Source organism: Lathyrus oleraceus, chromosome 5 (genome assembly GCF_024323335.1).
Source record: "Lathyrus oleraceus cultivar Zhongwan6 chromosome 5, CAAS_Psat_ZW6_1.0, whole genome shotgun sequence".
Classification (NCBI taxonomy): Eukaryota; Viridiplantae; Streptophyta; class Magnoliopsida; order Fabales; family Fabaceae; genus Lathyrus; species Lathyrus oleraceus.
In genome coordinates, this window is record NC_066583.1 from 535,363,278 (window position 1) to 535,385,031 (window position 21,754).

Below are 21,754 nucleotides of genomic sequence, written 5' to 3' on the forward strand. Positions count from 1 at the left end.
AAATGATTCATGCAACAAAAGACCAATAGCAACAAACCAAACACGGTTCATGTTCTGGGCAGGTTGTTAGGGTTTAAGCAACAGCAAATTCACTGGTTCATTCTAATCAACACAAAACAAGTTCAGACAAAATTTCAAAAACAGCAAGGCAATGAAACATTAACCATCGAGGCAACGTCAAACCAACACAAACCAAATACATTTCATGTGGATTCTGGGCAGATTTATTTAGGGTTTATGAACAGAGTAACTTCATTTTCAACATTCAAGCATGAAAAAGCAAAGTGCCCAGAAATCAAAGATATGTATGCCAATCGAGCAATCAGACCAAGCATAATCATAATCCCAAGTCCATATTCATTAAAACGAACTGAGCACAAAGTAATAAGCAAAAATATTTATGAACATCCATCTTTAAAACCGAGTTACTCACTCCATGCTCAACCAATTTCAATAATCTGAAGCTCTTTGGACTCAGCAAGATGTAAACTAACTAAAACATGGCACGAATTTGGAAAATGAATGACTCGAAAATTTACCAAATTGAAGAGCAGTTGCACATTCAGTCACTTTCTGGCCTTTAATACTTGAAACAGATGTGCTTCAGGCTTTGGGGTGATGGATGATGAAGCTCTTTCAGCTCAAGAATGCACGAGGTAGCTTTAACCCTTATCTGCCATGAGAGAGCTTTGGATGGAACAGTGCTCGAAATGCTATTCCAGCTAATGTTTGATGGTTCAAAAAGCTCTCAAATGATGTCTAGGCGATGAAAGATGCAAGAGGACTCGAGGGTTATGGAGGTTTTGTGCAGAAATTCACTTTTTGGTAAAATGCAAATTGAGAGAAAAGAGAAAATTCTGGTCGTGTGGCTGCTGTTCCTAGGGTTCAAATGAGCAGAAAATTACTTTAAATATGACTGTTTAAGGTTCCCTAATGATGTGCTAAACTGGTTTTGTTTTAATGAAGTGATTTGCATTTTGCTAAGTTTGGAAAATATGGAAGTGGAGGTGTGAGGACTGCACGGTTTGGGCTTGGAAACAGGCTGTACATGACCAATATTCTTGCTGTTTTAAGTTTGCTGATGGAGTGGTAAACTTGTTTTGTTTAAAAGGAACAAAATGCATCATTTGCTAATTTCCAAAATATGCACATGGAGGTATAAGTTCTGCATGATTTGGGCCTTAAAACATGTCTCAAATAACACACCAAACATTTCCCAATTGGCCAAATGGTGTGAAAAGCCTTAATTCAAAAAGTCAATGGTTGGTCAAACTTGAAATGAATAAAGTCAAGGCCAAAAATGCCATTTTGATTGGCAAGGTTTTGGAGGATGAAATTTATATTTTTGGAAAGAGGAGGAAAAATGTGGTTTGTAGGAAAAAAACCCCACCAAATTTGGCCAAAGGAATCATGAGATATGGCTTGTTGAAGTTCACAAATTTTTGAAATTGAATTGATCATATCTTGACAACCACACATGGGATTTGGGTGTTCTTGGACTTTTTGAAAATGGGAGAACAAGATCTTCAACTTTCATGTTGGGCAAAAATTCATTTGAAGCTTGTATCATGATGTAAGTTGAGGATCAAGAAGTTTCCATTTTTGGCAGTTAAAATTACAGGTCCACTTTCTATTTTGGGAAATTTTCTGTTTGACTTGATTTTCTTCCATGATGAGGTTTGTCATGACATATGAGGCTTGTACAAGCATGAATGAGCTCCTTCAAATCAATTCTATCCATCAAATCACTGATTAAATCCACAGTTGACCAAGTTTGACTTTTCTAGGGTTTTGGATGATTGAACCTCTTCTGATGAGTTCCAAACCCTAATTCCTTGAGAACTTGACTTCAAATGATGTCCCAAGTTGTATGAACTCTTGATTATTGATCATGGTGCCCAAATTCTGCAAGAATGGCCACCATCCACTGCAATGACTGACTGTTGACTGTCTTTGACCTAATTGCTGATGATTGCTTCAACTGCAGGCAACAAGGTTAAACTGACAATATTTTTGTACTTTTTGGTTAGTAAACATATGAAAGCAAAGATATACAAATGCAAAGTATGCTTGGTGATCAAGAATCAACTCACAAGGCAAACCACCCACTAGGAGGGAAACTAAGGCATGCAATGATCCTTGAGGCCATGATATGATATGATATGGGCCATGAGGGATCTTAGGGCCCAAAATTGGGGTCTTACAGATGCCCCTATTTAAGGTCATTCTAGCCGGAGAAGTGAAGTTTAGAAATCTTCATCTCGACGCGGTAGAATGGGCTTAAATAACAGTAATGAGACAAATTTTGGTCCCTAAGAGACCTCATGATGCAAATGTATGCATGCAAAAGACACAAACTCTGTGGGGGAATATGATTCACACAGAAGAAAAGACGATCCATCGGAGTAATACACTCACCAGGAACAGAGACTCTGACAAGACTCTAGTTGGGGATAAACTGACACAGCGTGAACAAAACACGACTCTGATTAAGGGAACAGAAAACAGACTGGAGACCTCACTGGGGAGTGAAGAACTCACACTGGGGAAAAGATTTCCAAATGGAAAATAAATCCATTGGAAAGACACAAGCTGACTCCTGGGGAGGAGCAAAAAGAAGTTCCACTAGGGAAGCACCAAAGAAAACGAGATGTTACCAGGCATAAGGGTAACAAACTCAGGAAAATCTGACTCCACAGGGGGACCGAGGTCATAATAGGGAGCAGAAAGGAGGGAACACCAAGGATACCGGTTACTGGGTATATAATAGGTGACCGACCAAAGCGTGAATTGGATTTCACTTCCAAAACACTCATCATCCTGAAGAGAGCTAGAAAAGCAAACTTGTTTATAGGATGGATATTCGATTCTACAAAGAATACGAATCTTACTCTGAGGGGAAAGCAATAAAGGGTTGACCCAAGAGTGAACGAGACATATTATTCATTACCGGCAGACCGTGAATAATATACTCGAAAGGAAAATTATCCTGAACCGGTTACTGGGTTGTTTATAGGATAAGATCCGAAATCGTGAATTGGTTTGTGTTCCAAGACACTCATCATCCTGAAGAGAGCGAAAGCAAACTTGTTTAAAGGATGGACAAAAAACGTGAATTGGTGTGTGTTCCAAAACACTCATCACCCAAAACGCAAACTGGTTAAAGGATGGATATTCGATTCTACAAAGAATACGAATCTTGCTCAGCCGGGGAAAATCAACAAAGGATTCCAACTAAAGAGCGCATGAGACATATTATTCATTACCGGCAGACCGTGAATAATATACTCGCATGGAATATTATCCTGAACCGGTTACTGGGTTGTTTAAGGATAAAATCCGAAATCGTGAATTGGTTTTCACTTCCAAAACACTCATCATCCGAAAGGAGGGCTTGAAAAAGCAAATCGACTTACAGGATGGGCATTCGAATCCATAACGGGAAAACGAATCTTACTCAAATGGGGACACAAACCCAAAGAGTGCATGAGATATAATATCCATTACCGGCAGACCGTGGATAAGATACTCGCATGAGATATATTATCTATTACCGTCAGAACGTAGATAATAAACTCGCATGGTAAGAAACACCAGAGATACCGGTTACTGGGTATATAATAGGTGATCTACCGAAAACGTGAATTGGATTTCACTTCCAAAACACTCATCATCCGAAAGGAGGGCTTGAAAAAGCAAATCGACTTACAGGATGGGCATTCGAATCCACAACGGGAAAACGAATCTTACTCAACTGGGGACACAAACCCAAAGAGTGCATGAGATATAATATCCATTACCGGCAGACCGTGGATAAGAATACTCGCATGAGATATATTATCTATTACCGTCAGAACGTAGATAATAAACTCGCATGGTAAGAAACACCAGAGATACCGGTTACTGGGTATATAATAGGTGATCTACCGAACACGTGAATTGGTTTTCACTTCCAAAACACTCATCATCCGAAAGGAGGGCTTGAAAAAGCAAATCGACTTACAGGATGGGCATTCGAATCCACAACGGGAACGAATCTTACTCAACTGGGGACACAAACCCAAAGAGTGCATGAGATATAATATCCATTACCGGCAAACCGTGGATAAGAAACTCGCATGAGATATATTATCTATTACCGTCAGAACGTAGATAATAAACTCGCATGGTAAGAAACACCAGAGATACCGGTTACTGGGTATATAATAGGTGATCTACCGAAAACGTGAATTGGATTTCACTTCCAAAACACTCATCATCCAAAACACGAACTGGTTAAAGGATGGATATTCGATTCTACAAAGAATACGAATCTTGCTCAGTTGGGGAAAATCAACAAAGGATTCCAACTAAAGAGCGCATGAGATATATTATTCATTACCGGCAGACCGTGAATAATACACTCGAAAGGAAAAGACACCAGAGATACCGGTTACTGGGTATATAATAGGTGACTATCCAAAACAGAGAGACAATCGATACCAAGCATCCGGGTAAACGAAAGACAACTCAAAGGGATAAATTGCAAGCATCCGGCAATTATCCAACAACAAGAAATACTCGACTCCACAAAGGGAAAATGACGAATCTTACTCGACCGGGGAAACGCAAAAGGCTTCGACTGAAGAGTGCATGAGATATATTATTCATTACCGGCAGACCGTGAATAATATACTCGCATGGAAGATTATCCACAACCGGTTACTGGGTTAATAAAGGATAAATCAACCGAAAAGAAAGGCATCGGGATACCAAACTAGGTATATAATGATGATCAATCAAAAGGGGCAACAGACATTACCAACAAAAGGGTAAATGAAAGGCGATCTGCTGAGGATAGATTGCAAGCATCCGGCAATTATCGACAGAAGACTAGCTGGGGATGCACTGGTAAACAACCAATGATCCGGGGAACAAATCACTAGCAAACGGTGAAAAGACCCACTGGGGATAAAATTGCTAGCATACGGCAATTATCCACAAAAAACTTGCTAGGGATATAAGTGCTGATCTGAGCAACTTATCCGAGCAAAGGAAAATCAACATCAAGAACTAGATGAAGATAACCACAAAATTAGGGTTTACATCTACCGAATACGGGGTAGAAGACCAACAACTCTGCGTGGGGATAGAACAAATCACAAATCCACACGGGAAACCAAAATAGGGTTTATAACAAACCACAAACTGCTGAAGAGCAGGAAAATAGGATTTGCAACTACCGGGTAGTAGGTAGAAAACCAAAACTCTGGCTGGAGAATAAAAGGTGTATAACCACAAATTCTGTCAAGAAAGCCAGGAAAAGTAGGACTTATAACTACCGGTTATGAGGGTAGAGGCCCAAAAACATTCCGCTGGGGAACAACCCACTGGGAAGCACAAGACATTTGACAAATAGCCAATTCGGGAATAATCCGAAAAGGCAGACTGAATCAAGACTCATCCTAATGAGGATATAACTCAAATAGGAAAATCCATCCCAATATATGTGTTGGGAGGAAACGGAAGAAACCGTCATCCACGAGGATATATCTCGGTGGGGAACTGCAGAAGGAAAGACAACATTTTCTGCTTATGGGGTTGACTCTATATGGAGAGATTTTAACACCCGACATCTGCTTGGGGAGATCTGTAAAGAGATCTATATCACCATAGCAGGAGACACGACAAACAAAGGATACATGGCAAGAAATGCAACATGAATATCTGAATGTTTATGAATATGCATGAATATGCGTGATTTATGTTTGATGAATGCTGACAAAACAGACAGTTCTAACACAAACAGGTTCAGGAACCGAACGTCCGGTATTATACTTCCAGGGGAAAAAAACCAGCTGGAGAGCCAATCTGCGGAGATCTATATGCTGTAAAGCAAAGATCTGCAGGTACTGCTGAAGAAGCAGAGAATCAGAAATATCAGGAAACAACCCGATCAGGGTACAGAAAGTCACAACGGGCAAGACAGCCACCAAGACAAATCCGTAGGGGAACAAGAGAAATCCCAAAGTATATCTGCAGGGGATCCCAGTGTTAACTGAGAAACAAAAGGAGTGCGTAAGCACGAACTGCTGTAGAAGCAACTCCATATAACTCCACTGGGGAACAACCCACTGAGGGAGAATGACATCATCCAAATAGAATCTAACTGCATAAGCAAATCTATTGGGGAAAACTGTCAGCTACTCTCTTGGGGAACAAACCACTGAGGGAGGACAGATCGAACGAGTAGATTCTGCGATAAACCACTCCACTTGGGGAGAATACACAGCAAACTGATCACAACAAGTAGATTCTTCAATATAAGCCACTCTACTGGGGATCACAAACAGTCAGGAAATCAATCCGTTCACTGGAGGCCAAAGCCATCATCCGACCATGTCGGGGATTGAAGGAGCATTCAACTGGCAAAAACCGCCACAACAAACATTCTGCAGACTACGCTGAGGAAAAGATGGTTGCAAAACTGGGATGTCAACCCAAATCAACCACTGAGTAGGAAAATAGATCCTGCTCTGCTGAAGAGAATAAACTCTGATGGAGAGATAGCAACAATTCCACAGACGACTTCGCCGGGGAGAGGGTAAAGTACTGGGTATCAAACCACTGACTTACCGAGTCTTCAAAAAGAAAGCGATCATGCTGAGGAAACAGACAACTCCACTGGCAATACTGCACGGGGAAAAGCGGTAACAACTCCACTTGCAACTCTGATAGGGAATATCAACAAACATCTCTACTCGCGACCCTGGTGGGGATGTTAATAACAGCTCTACTCGCAACTCAGAGGGGAATATCAACAACGGTTATACTCGCGACTCCGATGGGGATATCAATCAATCAATTATATTCATAACTGCGCTGAGGAGACAAATAAAGTCTGGGGCATACGACCCACTGGAGAAAGTGACGGGGCATCAAGATGACAAACCATCAATCGCCGACACTCTCAAAGAGATACCCATGCTGGGAAAACTGCAGCTGGAGAAAACGAAGTCTTCAACAACACTCTTGCGACTGTACTGGGGAACAACCCCAACAACAACTTTGTTTTGAGGAACAATCTCAACAAAGATCTGGAGAAAGAAGATACCACCAAACCAGGAATATGAACAAATGTCTTACCTATTGGAAATCATGCCACCCTCGGGAGAGCACTGAGATATTTTTGAGTATCCTTTCAATCTTGTGAATGTTCACTTTGTTTAAAACAAAAATTTTGAAAAATTTGATTTGTTTAAAACAATGACATTTTATCAATTTAAAACATGCAAAACATTTGTTGAATTGAAACAAATAAGAGTGCAAATAATTGGATAAAAAGCTCAAATTGATTTGATGGAATGGTAGCCTGCAAATGGCAAGACTCCATAGATCTGTACAAATTTTAAATCAGTGATATATATTGGAAGAGGGCTACATTGAACATAATGATCCTTTCTCTACCAATTTGAATCTCGATGTATCCGAAGCTTCAGTTGACGACGAATCGAGAATCTTCTGACGAAATGACGACTGATGAACCAGAAAGTCTTGTCAGGATGCAGTTACTTGCCAAATCCCTAATTTTTGCCTAGATTGCCCCAGGGTGAGGTACTCAATCTAGCGGGATGCAAATATATCTTTTTTTTCAAGTCTCTAATTTTTGCCTGGATTACCCTTGCGGGTTCTCCACCGAGACGCTCATTTTTGCCTAAGCCGCCCTTTCGGTTTTTCAACTTAGCGAGCTATTCTGTTTTTTTCATTTGTTTTTTTCATTTGCATATACTTTTCTTTTTTTTTAGGCAAAGTATCTCTTAACTGCATCTGAATTCACAGGACGATTGAAATCCTCCCCATCCATTGTTGTAAGCATCAAAGCACCGCCTGAAAGGCTCTCTTAACAACATATGGACCCTCGTAGTTTGGAGTCCACTTGCCCCTGGAATCGGGCACGAAAGACAAAACTTTCTTGAGCACAAGGTCACCTTCTCTGAACACACGAGGCTTGACCTTCTTATCGAATGCTTTCTTCATTCTCTGCTGATATAACTGACCATGGCACATGGCAGTCAATCGCTTCTCTTCAATCAGATTCAACTGGTCGTAACGACTCTGAATCCATTCAGCATCAGTCAACTAGGGACTTGAGGGTACCAGGCTTCTTTTATTTCTTTTTTCTATTTGAAAAATTTTTCCTGATTTTTGCTTTTACTTTGATTTTCCACCCTCTTCTCTCTTTTTTTTTTTACATTACATTTGTAATGCCCCAGTTTGACTGTTGCTGGGTTCTTGAGACGCAGCTGAATGAGCTCCTTTTGTGCTCAAGAAGACGGGTAATCTCATCAGGAATCCCCTTCAACATCATCTTCCTCTGCCTCAAATACAAGGACTTCAAGATTGGGAGATGGCGTTGGATCATTATGTTCAATGGGTTTAGAAATCCCTGCATAATGATTATGGATAATGAAAGGCTTTTGAATTTTAAACAAGCAAATCATTTATGCAGATGAAAAAGCTGTTTTTGTTTTTCATGGTTTTTTGTGATCACTGATTTCATGCAAAAGCAAAAAGTGAAAACAAATGGAAAAACAAATGTTTGACAATGCATTAATTGAATGAAAACATCATTGTATTAAATGCTACCAACAATGTCATCACTTCTCCTTTTGGCATGGGAGAAGGGTTTTAAACAAAGTGAACAATTACTTTGATCTATGGATGACTGTAGGGACATCTACAGCGACCCAATTGTGGCAGACACCACCAGGAATAACAAAATTGTTCAAGTCTTCTGCGTCTTCTTCTTCAATGATGGCAGCAGCTTCCTCTTCTTCAGGTTGATCAGCATGGATGAATCCTCCACTTGTGAACAAACCTTGCTCATTGCATGCCCCAGAACCATAGCCAATGCCAGCCCGGGATCGGTTAACCAGGAATAAATCCATCAACAGGAATAAATCCATCAACAGGAATAAATCCATTAAAAGCACTTGGTCTGGAAAATATCTCTCTGAGTTCACAATTCTCTTGCTCAAGATGATCCATCAATCTGGCAGAGTTGGCTCTGGTATAGTACCGGCAAAGTGCGTCTTCAAAATAAATGAAGATCGCAGGGTCAGACCACAGGACGGGAGACCGGAACAAAACACCTGCTTATGCAAATGATGCATGAAGTGTTTATGCATATGCTTGTTTTTATATCAAAGGAACCCGAGGGTTTTATTTGCAAACTTTGAAGTTTTAAGCATTTTGATCATACATGAGAGAATATCTCATCAGATATATCAGGTGAAAATATTTTCCCGGTTTTTTCATGTTTTGAAATTTTTTGCAAATAAACTCCTTTGAGTTCCTTGAAAATTTTCTTTTTCTGATGACATGAATGCGGATGAATGCGTGAATGTATGAATGTAACAAACACACTCAAGGATCAAGCAAAGCACACCAAACAAAGGTCGTGGGAAAGCTCGTTGTATCCCTAATATCAATCATCCATTTTGGCGGATTTAGGTTTTCACCTTATCGACACCCAAGTTCCATTGATATTAACGGTACATGAACCGGTTCAGACATTCTTAATATCAACCAGCCGCTTTGGTGGATTTTAGGTTTTACACCTGATCCGGGATCCATTGATATTAACAATGTTTGAACGACTCAACCACGAATCATGGGTTTGTTGAGAGTCACGAGCATGGAGTCTCGGTTAAGAACCACCCAAAGGGAGTGTACTAGGGTTTAAACCTGCCAGACATGTTCTATCAGAGGTTCCCATAATCATCGTTCCATCTTTCGAATATTATCGGAGGAACGAATACTCGTATTCCAAGAATATTCTCAAGAGAAACTCTCATGAGTGTAGTATCGCGTAACAATCGTGTCAGAACTGACATCTGAACGACCTCCGCACTACGTTCCTAAAAATAGGCCAAGATGGGTTTGGTAAACTAAGGTCCTTGGCTTCTGCGGCACATGATTGAAAGAATAATGCCTAACCACAAATAACTTGTGTGACATTATTAATTCAACATGACCTCCACCAAGTGAATGGACTCGCAAGTCAACTGGCTAAGGAATACTCCACACCAGTCAACAAGACTATGCCATTCTCCTATCCTAGAGAGCACTCGAGTTCGGGTACAGAACTCATCTCACAGATCACCAAAGCAAACAGCAATTGTATATCAAGCAATTCACACATTACAATCAATACAGTGATCCCAAATTGTACAAAAATATGTCAAATAACAAATAACAATATAGCACAACAAGGGTGAAAAGTAGGCAATACCACCAAGGATCGATTTTATCCCCAGCAGAGTCGCCACTTTTCTGTAGCGGTGTATTCGTCGCTATATGATCTATCGATTAAACCATAAGCAAGAGATACATTGAAATTTTCGAGTCGCCACCGCACTTTTATTTATCCAAAGGACTGGCTAAAAAGCGAACAAAAGCCTAAGAAGTTTTACACGTAGAAAACTAATAAAAAGATCAGAGAGTCTGGGTAAGGGGTAAATTACGCAATGGGAAGGTGTTAGGCACCCACTACGTCCTAGGTACTCCTAGGGAGCCCTTTTCACACTTGTTGTAATAAATTGTTATTTGTTATGACATAAACATTGTGCAAACATGATTGGGATGATGAGAAAAGAATATACAAGTTAATTATTTTTGTGTTTGAACGAATGAACCCGCTGCCTACGTACCTTCCATCAAAGGTAAGGATCAAAACGCCGTAGTTCGGCTAAAAGATTTCCAAAAGTTGGTGGATTCAGTTTTAAACACAAGCACTGAGGCTTTTCATTATCAATGGGAGAACACTCGACCAAAAACAACATCCACCATGCGAGGATAGCTTCGACGTACTAGAGGGGTTAACCCTGTTTTAAGTACGGAAGTCTTACTGTCGACTCACTAAGGATAGGCAAGATTTACATCAACCACAATGATAATTGAAACCTATGGCTAATGTGAAAAGATTAACAATGGACAAAGCCAAAACAATTGAGTGGGTGAAGTTAACTGATTATGATTATGAAAATGAAGTCAAAGTATGATTAAGATTGATTCAAAAGAAGTATTATGAAATGAGTTTGAAAAAAAAAGTCAAGGACTTGAGTCCAGGTTTTTAGTTAGAAAACATGAAGATGTTTGCACAACACTTATGTCAAGTTTGAAAAGTAATGTGTGAAAAGGTTTAGGACATAATGAGGATGAATGGATGAAGGTGGAAAGTAAAACTTCTCAGAAGGTTCACTTCTTGAAATCATATAGGAGATGATTCAAGTGTGTCCTTTGGAATAGCAATGGATAATAACAAACAAACAAAGAAGAAAGCAAAAGCGGATATCGGATGCCAATCACTGGGCTTATACCAATCTCCTAAAACAAAACTGGATATCAGATGCCACTCAATGGTCTTACACTAATCTCCTAAAACAAAATGAAACTTGGATACCGGATGCCAATCTGTCTGGGCTTACACCAATATCCAACATATGATCATAGGAAAACAAATGCCAACTAGCAGGGACTTACAGTTGCAACCTCACATAAACAAAGAAAAACAAAACATGGATGTCAGATGCCAATCTATCTGGGCTTACTCTAACCTCCACAGTATGATCCTAGGAATACAAATGCCAGCTTGCAGGGACTTACAGTTGTATCCTCACATACAAACAAACAAAACAACATGTGATCATAGGAGAGCAAATGCCAACTTGCAGGGACTTACAGTTGCTTCCTCACATACAATCAAACAGATCAAATTATGATCACAGGACAACAGATGCCAACTTACAGGGACTTATAACTGTATCCTCACATACAAACAGATAAAACAGAAGATATGAGTGACCAATGCGGTCTTACACTCTATCCTTCCATATCACAGGAGCAATGGCCAAAGAAATGGACTTACAATTGTCCTCAATGGGTAAACAACAATGATAGCATCACAAAGACAAATGAGATGATCATGCATTAATGGCAATTGATGATGATAAATGCACAACATATAAGCAAACAGGTGCATATGAAGCAATCAATCAATCAATGAATAACAAACAGCACACTCTATAGCCAAGCAAGGAGGCTCACACAAGAGGGTTAGGCACTGAGGCCAACTGGAATAGGGTCAAAGATTTGCTCTTAACCTTGCCATTGAGGGGCTAAGGTGAAGCAGATGAAAGGAGATGAGGGGTGTGCCTCATTGCTTCTATCCCTGATCAGGGAGAGCATATCAGAAAGTGTGGGAGCTCAGAAAGATGGAGCTCTTTCCACATTATTGACTCGATAGATCTTGGGTTTTTATCTCAATGCTTCAACCATGTAATGGGAGCAAGGAGAGGACACACTGAATAGTAGGGGATAGGCTACTTATCCCTTTGATCTACCAATTGCCTTACTTGAAGGACTTTTCCTGCTTGGGACAATTTTAAACACACACAGGCATCGCCTCTTAAGGAGGACTTCAGACAGTTTGCCCGGTCAAATAACAGACCGGGTCTCCAGACTACATGAAGAAGAAGTAATTATACCTCAAAAGCAATTGCTAAATAGCAAAGCAAGCAAATAAAGCAACTAAAAGGGTACCTGAGAAAAAATCAAACAAATCAGTTCACAGTTCCACAATTAAATCAGAAAGAAAGGGAACAAACAGTTAACAGTAAACAGACGTGCCAAAGCACAAGACCAAACTCATATGAGTTACACCTACAAAACAAAGGTTAGTACATGATATATAGTCAAAGCTCAAACAAATTGGCATGGTTTCTTTGAAGCACTATGCTTAACCTGAAACAAATGAACTCAACATAAGTCCAAAAGACCACTAGGGCAAGCCTAGGGTCAAAAACAAATAAGAAATCCAAAACAGAAAACCATATTCAATCAAAATCAAAATCAATCATTTGAGAAGCAAGCACAATTGGATTCAAACTCATATCATGCATCATTGTCATTTTATAGACCAAAGAAGTCAAAACATGGCAAGAGGGAGCACACAAAAGGTCAACAGCAAGACCAAGCTCAAAAGCAAGCATAATCAATTCCAAAAATTATGAAATAATCCATACTCAATCACAATCCATAACATAGCATGCATATAAAATTTCAGCTCAATTGGATCATGGGAAGATAGTCAAATAAAATCAAGAAGTCAACACAATTTCAAATGTGCACAAAGAAGTCAACAAAACATGTATCAACTTCAAAAAATCATAACAAATTGGAAAAAGATGAGAAATGGATGGGATTAACACCAATGCAAAGCTCAAGATGTCTAGTATGCACATATGAAATTTCATGATCATACAATATGGTATGAGAATTTCATAAATGATTTGGCAAGATGCATCACACAAAGTCAACAATTGACTAGGCAGGGAAGAAAATTCACAAACAATTAGGAAATGGCTCAAATAATTCTAGGAAAAATCACACATCAACTAGACAAATAAGAGATGGCTCATGCAAAATTTCAGATTAATTGAAGGTCAGGAGGCATGTGAACAAAAATCATGAAATGGCATAACATTGGTGTGACACAAATTGTCACACCCTACTTCAGAAAATCATAACTCACACACCACATATGATAAATCCACAAACTTTATACCAAAACAAAGATGAATGAGTCTAGTTTCACCACAAACAATTTCAGAACCATTGGATGCATCCTCATCATTTCACAAAAAGATTGGCAAAAGGTATCAAATAAGCATACATGAACAAAACCCTAATACCATTAAAAATTCGACCAACCAAAAATTCAATAAAAATCATGATAAAAAAGTAGACATTCTTGTGAACATTATGCAAAAAATCTCATGATTTTTGGAGTTAAATTGAGTGAAATATGAATTTGGAAAGTTGAGTAACAATTGGAACCAAGCATGATCAAATAACATGAATCAATGGTCAACCAAGTTGACCGAGTGGCACAATTGGTAATTCAGCGCTTCATTAAGCAAAACACTGCGTTTTGAGCACGCAGAGGAAATGTTCTCATTGGCTGATGGCCAATGGAACAGTACCATGGCCAATCGTACTTCAAGTTTCTGGGTTCAAAAACCCTTAGGGTTTATGCAATAGCAGCTCATATGTTCATCTTCATCAATCATCATGGCAAGCAAATTCCACACAGAAACGCACAAAGAGCATGGCAATGCAACAGTAAATCCATCATGCAAACAGAACAAACAAACAGCCAAACATAGTTTACGAGTTTTGGGCAACTTAGGGTTTTGGGACAGCAGGGCATATTCATGTTCATCATCCAACAACAAATTTCCAAAGGAAAAAGCTCACACAACAGGGCATTGATATTCATGCAACAGAAGCAAAAGCAGCAGGCACGATTCTGGGAAAAAAAACTGGAAACAAGCTAGGGCTTCTACACAACAAAAGCGTTTCATCTTTATGCTCATTACCAATTCAAACAACATAATACAAACAGCATGGTAGTGGAAATGATTCATGCAACAAAAGACCAATAGCAACAAACCAAACACGGTTCATGTTCTGGGCAGGTTGTTAGGGTTTAAGCAACAGCAAATTCACTGGTTCATTCTAATCAACACAAAACAAGTTCAGACAAAATTTCAAAAACAGCAAGGCAATGAAACATTAACCATCGAGGCAACGTCAAACCAACACAAACCAAATACATTTCATGTGGATTCTGGGCAGATTTATTTAGGGTTTATGAACAGAGTAACTTCATTTTCAACATTCAAGCATGAAAAAGCAAAGTGCCCAGAAATCAAAGATATGTATGCCAATCGAGCAATCAGACCAAGCATAATCATAATCCCAAGTCCATATTCATTAAAACGAACTGAGCACAAAGTAATAAGCAAAAATATTTATGAACATCCATCTTTAAAACCGAGTTACTCACTCCATGCTCAACCAATTTCAATAATCTGAAGCTCTTTGGACTCAGCAAGATGTAAACTAACTAAAACATGGCACGAATTTGGAAAATGAATGACTCGAAAATTTACCAAATTGAAGAGCAGTTGCACATTCAGTCACTTTCTGGCCTTTAATACTTGAAACAGATGTGCTTCAGGCTTTGGGGTGATGGATGATGAAGCTCTTTCAGCTCAAGAATGCACGAGGTAGCTTTAACCCTTATCTGCCATGAGAGAGCTTTGGATGGAACAGTGCTCGAAATGCTATTCCAGCTAATGTTTGATGGTTCAAAAAGCTCTCAAATGATGTCTAGGCGATGAAAGATGCAAGAGGACTCGAGGGTTATGGAGGTTTTGTGCAGAAATTCACTTTTTGGTAAAATGCAAATTGAGAGAAAAGAGAAAATTCTGGTCGTGTGGCTGCTGTTCCTAGGGTTCAAATGAGCAGAAAATGACTTTAAATATGACTGTTTAAGGTTCCCTAATGATGTGCTAAACTGGTTTTGTTTTAATGAAGTGATTTGCATTTTGCTAAGTTTGGAAAATATGGAAGTGGAGGTGTGAGGACTGCACGGTTTGGGCTTGGAAACAGGCTGTACATGACCAATATTCTTGCTGTTTTAAGTTTGTTGATGGAGTGGTAAACTTGTTTTGTTTAAAAGGAACAAAATGCATCATTTGCTAATTTCCAAAATATGCACATGGAGGTATAAGTTCTGCATGATTTGGGCCTTAAAACATGTCTCAAATAACACACCAAACATTTCCCAATTGGCCAAATGGTGTGAAAAGCCTTAATTCAAAAAGTCAATGGTTGGTCAAACTTGAAATGAATAAAGTCAAGGCCAAAAATGCCATTTTGATTGGCAAGGTTTTGGAGGATGAAATTTATATTTTTGGAAAGAGGAGGAAAAATGTGGTTTGTAGGAAAAAACCCCACCAAATTTGGCCAAAGGAATCATGAGATATGGCTTGTTGAAGTTCACAAATTTTTGAAATTGAATTGATCATATCTTGACAACCACACATGGGATTTGGGTGTTCTTGGACTTTTTGAAAATGGGAGAACAAGATCTTCAACTTTCATGTTGGGAAAAAATTCATTTGAAGCTTGTATCATGATGTAAGTTGAGGATCAAGAAGTTTCCATTTTTGGCAGTTGAAATTACAGGTCCACTTTCTATTTTGGGAAATTTTCTGTTTGACTTGATTTTCTTCCATGATGAGGTTTGTCATGACATATGAGGCTTGTACAAGCATGAATGAGCTCCTTCAAATCAATTCTATCCATCAAATCACTGATTAAATCCACAGTTGACCAAGTTTGACTTTTCTAGGGTTTTGGATGATTGAACCTCTTCTGATGAGTTCCAAACCCTAATTCCTTGAGAACTTGACTTCAAATGATGTCCCAAGTTGTATGAACTCTTGATTATTGATCATGGTGCCCAAATTCTGCAAGAATGGCCACCATCCACTGCAATGACTGACTGTTGACTGTCTTTGACCTAATTGCTGATGATTGCTTCAACTGCAGGCAACAAGGTTAAACTGACAATATTTTTGTACTTTTTGGTTAGTAAACATATGAAAGCAAAGATATACAAATGCAAAGTATGCTTGGTGATCAAGAATCAACTCACAAGGCAAACCACCCACTAGGAGGGAAACTAAGGCATGCAATGATCCTTGAGGCCATGATATGATATGATATGGGCCATGAGGGATCTTAGGGCCCAAAATTGGGGTCTTACACTATGCTAAAGTACACAGGAAAGAGAATTCAAATGCTCAAACACACAGGTAAGAGACTTCAAATTATCAAGCACGCAAGCAAGAGACTTTCAATGCTTAAGCACTTAGCAAGAAACTTCTTAAACTCTAACTTATAGTTAAGATATTATGAAAAACTACACGTGATCTACATTCAGAGGTGCAGACAAAGTACAACACAGAAAGACTCTTTAAAACTTAGGAATTTCTAGAATATACAAGTGTTAAGAAATTCCAAGTTAACCTTGCTCTTTTTCTTTGATGGAGTAACAACTCTTTTATTGTCAATGGTACATTATTGTTCTTCAAGTCCTCCACTCCTTATATAGAGACAAAGAAAAGAGTCGTTGAAGAGTTTGCACAATAGAGTCACTGAGAAGCTTGATTCAGATATGTTGAGATGTTTCTTGATATGTTTAATACCGTTGAAAACTCATTTGAAATCCTTTTTCTAAAAAAGGAATTATACATTGCATCTAAATTGTCTTCTGCATATTATTGCTTAAGTTTTCACGTGATCAAAAGAAGACAAAATATCCTCAGAGTCTGATAGTAACCTATCAGAATCTCCTCGATCCTTGTGTTGATTGGATCTTCAGAGTGTGAATCTCTAGAGTCTGGATCTTCAGAGGCTAATTCTTCAGAGTTTAGATCTTCAAATGATGATATCATTCAGAGTTCGAGTCTTTAAAGTTTGGTCTTCAGCTTCTGATTTTTCAAAATTTGGATCTTTACATTCTATTTAAATGCCCATTCTCAGTACCAGTACTAGGTTCTCTTTATAAGTTTTAGTTTATGATCCTACACACTTGAACATTTGTTAGTATACCATATTGTTATTTGAATACTTGATTATCATCAAAACCTTAGAGATATGGTACAACCAATTTTGTTCCAACAATCTCCCCCTTTTTTATGATGACAAACACAAGTATTTAAGAACAATGGTTGTTAATTTAATTAACTAGTTGACTTCAGGGTCTGAGGTTTGTAAGCTCCTATTGAGTCTATTAGTCCAAAAGGTGAGGTTTGTAAGCTTCCTCTAAGTTCTATCCAGTTTAATTAAATTTTATCATTAAAGCACAAAATAAATCATCTTCAGAATTTAAGAAAAAATAGTTATTAACTATCAAATTCAGGTGCTTAAATACTTATATATCTACTCACCCTTTTTTCATCAACAAATAAAACAAATAATAAGGGAAGCAGAAAAATATACTAAAGAAAAATAAGTTTAAACCAGACAAAAGAGTTGTCACTTTGCATAGAAAAATTTCAAAAGAGTTAGCAATAAAGGACAACAAAGGGTACTAAGCCTAAACTTTAGGATATTCTCTTCAAAATATCTAAGATGGCTTTGATTTTAGACCCCATATCATATTTCTTGGATACCACAGACTGCAACTGAGTTTCTTGCTTATCAGCCACTATAACCAGTTTCTCCTCTAATTGCTCCTGCCTATAACTGGTAGAAGCAAATGTCTCAAAAGTTAAAGACTTTAGGTTTTGCAGAACTAAGTCCATATAGCTTTTGAGAGAATCCCACTTAGCAGCATAAGTAACTGGGTCAGATGTAGTGAGTCTCTCAGTAACCAATTCTTGTATCTTATCATAGAAAATAGTTTTATATTCTTCCATTTGGTTTTGGATATTTGGTGGAGACTTTAGATTGAAGATTTGTGGAAGGGGTGAAGGGATATGTGTGTCATTTCTTCTGAGAAAAAAACATGTATTCAGCCAGAACCAGACACATTATTTGCATCAGATGGTTGAGTTTGAGGGTTAGATTATGTTTTTGGTACAGTTTGGTCTAGTGTGCTTCTGGTTGGGGTCAGTTTTCTAGTTGAAGGGATTTAGAGTCAGAGATTTCTTGTTCAGGATGGGGTTCGGTTTCAGTTTCAAGCTCTTGTTGAGCTTAAACAAGATTTGGTTGAGGTTCAGGGTCAGAATGTATGGTTTTAAGATGTGTGACTTGAATTGGTGTAACATTTATAGGATTAAAGTCTGATTCATCAGAATCAGAGCTTGAACTTAAGATAGATGATGGGGAAGGTATGGTTTTGTCACACAAAAATCTGGTGCGTTTATGGGTTGATCAGGTTCAATGATAGTGTTTAGGTGGGTAGGTTGTTCAGATTTAGAGATACATGTTATTTGGTTATTTTCAAATGGATGATTTGAAGAGAACTCGCCAATTACGCGCCTTGACAGTTCATCTATAACATGTGATATCTAGAAAGAGTGTAGAATTTGAGAAATTATGTGAGAATCTGAATCATCAAAAGGTTTAGGGGAAGACATGACAGGTTCTAAAGGTAGAATCATGTCATTTTTGGCGAAGGAACTTGTTCAGAGGATTGTGTTTACGAATTATGAGGGGTTTGTGTTTTGGTTTCAAGTTGAGGATTAAAATAATTTAAAGTTGTCTTAGAGATAGAATCAGAAAGCATACATGTAACTACAGTTTCTCTAGCATCTAAAGCTTCTGCACTAGTTGTAGCTTCAGCAGGGATGTCTTCTTCCATAGCAGCTTCAGAAGCTTGAGTCTCTTAAGAACCATAGGCTCCCTCGATTTCATTCAAAATAGTTTTTGCAATATCCTATACTTATATAGGTTGCTCCTTTAGAGCCTCAGCATTAGGTGGATTTTTTATAACTTTATCCATTAGAGAAAATGTTATCGGCTTTTCTCCTTCTATGGTAAATTCCTTCATCAATAAATGAATCAAATTCTTTGATTCTTTTTTCTTCCTGGACAATGGAGAATTATATTCATCTTCCTCTTTTACTTCTACTTCTTTTACAGGAAGAATCATATTCATTACTTTCTTTGAAGGTGCTGGTTTGACAGAAGAAAATGTCTTATGAGGAGTTTTCCTAGTGGCTCCACTTCTGATCTTGGTAGACATCAAGACAGTAGAAGAGACCATTTCCTTTACTTCCTTCTAAATAGATGTAGAAGCCTTTTTCTTTGGTGGTTTTTGAACCTCTTTTTGAGTTTTAGAAGCAGCTTGCTTCCTCTTCCTGGATGACTTGTAATCATTTTCAGGAGCATCTAAAATGTCATCCAAAGTCAGAATGATTCCATTTATCTTCTCTTGTTATTTTGATAAACTCGTGAATCACTTCAAGGTTGTCTAGCTTGGGAATAAATGTAAAATCCTTAATGTAAGAAGTCTTACCACTTCTAGTGCTTAGACTTGATTTAGACTTCACTATATCCTTCTTCTTGATGATATTCATATTACCGAGAACAACAACAGAGAAAATATTACCATGTGTTTCTTCCAGATCCTGAGTGGCAGAAACTTTCTTCAAAGAATCAATTAGTCTGCTCTTATGGAACAGTTCATATAAGAGTAGGGCTGGAAATGAGTCGAGTCGAGTCGAACCCGTCGTCAGCTCGACTCGACTCGATAAGAATTGGTTTAGCTCGAAACTCGACACGAACTTTTTTTTAAGCTCGAACTCAACTCGTTTTTAGTTCTTGAACGACTCGGTTCAACTCGTTAGGTTCAGTTTGTTAGGTTCAGTTTGTTTACTTCACGGACTAAAAAGTCATTTTTTAAAGTTTAAATTTTTTTATTATATTTGACATATTAAATTATTCTTTTTAAAGGGAAAATATTAAAACAAAATAAAGCTTTCAAGAGATAAATTTAAAAGTCTAATTCAAAAACTATTCTTTTTGAGTTTAAGTTTGTCTCAAAAACTATTACAAATATAATAGTTAAATGGTTAAAATCTATACATTATTTTTTTAAATGATATTATTGAGATATATGATTTAAAAATATTATATATATATATATATATATATATATATATATATATATATATATATATATATATATATATATATATATATATATATATATATATATATATATATATATATATATATATATATATATATATATAACCGAGTCGACTCATGAACCTAACGAGTCGAACTATACATAGCTCAAGTTCAGCTCATTTATTTTACGAACTTAGTTTTGAGCTCAAGTTCGACTCATTTGGTTCATGAACCAAGTCAAACGAATTAATTATTGAATCGAGTCTCGAACTATTTTCGAGTTGGTTTGGTTCATTTCCAGCCCTATATAAGAGTCTAGCATAATGAATATTCTTTTTGTTATGCTTTTCTATTTCTTTGATAACATCACACATATGGTTGAAGATGTAAGCAACCATGTTTAACCTCTCACGATTCACCAAAAACCATATGAAATGCTTGTAATCCCAGGAGATCTGACAAAAACTTCCTTCTCCAGGGATCAAGCAACCAATAAGGATTTTGAACATAAGTCTATATGCATTGTACATATTCTTCACTTTACCAAAGTATTCAAAGTTGGTAAACAATATTGATTTGATCACTAAAGCATGTTTACTACTCTCTTTGGTGTTCAAATCATATCTTTATTCATTAGCTACACAACTCAGCTTGGCAATATCCCTTTGAGTGATGGTAACACCAACACCCATTACAACTGATCTGATTTTAACTTCTTTAAACTGTTTCAGACCTATCTCAGATATTGATTTCCTTCTATTAGCTTCGTCTTCAACAATATTCCATTTTTCTTCAAAAGATGTAGCAACTTCATCATAGACCTCAACTCTAACCCATAAATCTTTAACCAAGTAGGGATAGGTTGGACCATTAAGTATATCAAATAAATGTAACCATCTTTGAAATTCAAAATGTTCTTTTAGAGGATACACATTTACCTCAAAAGATTTGAAATCAACGATCTGTTCCATTATCAACTTGAGATCATTCTCTCTGATCTTCATTGTTATGGGCTTGACATGGAATGCATTTCCAGATTAACCAGTCAATGGAGCTTTTTAAGAAGTAGATATATATGTCATCGTAATGGAAATTTTATGGCTCTGAAGGGGTTTTGTGAAAAATGAGTTGTTTTTCAGAGAAGGCTTTAGAACGAAAGTGTGAGTTGTGAGGTGAGAGAAGTGTATGAAAGTTGAATTGTTTAAGTGTTTTAAGTGAAAAGATATTTTTGTTTCAATTAAAACAAAAATTAATGAAATATGGGCGTGATACATAA

General features: G+C 37.7%; 1 protein-coding gene across 1 annotated transcript; it reads right to left on the bottom strand.

Moving 5' to 3' along the window:
* Positions 1-21,104: 21,104 nt before the first annotated feature.
* Positions 21,105-21,482, bottom strand: LOC127081894 (uncharacterized). Its single transcript, XM_051022121.1, has one exon. It carries the CDS (start codon positions 21,480-21,482, stop codon positions 21,105-21,107), a length of 378 nt encoding a protein of 125 aa, XP_050878078.1.
* Between the last annotated feature and the right edge of the window lie 272 nt (positions 21,483-21,754).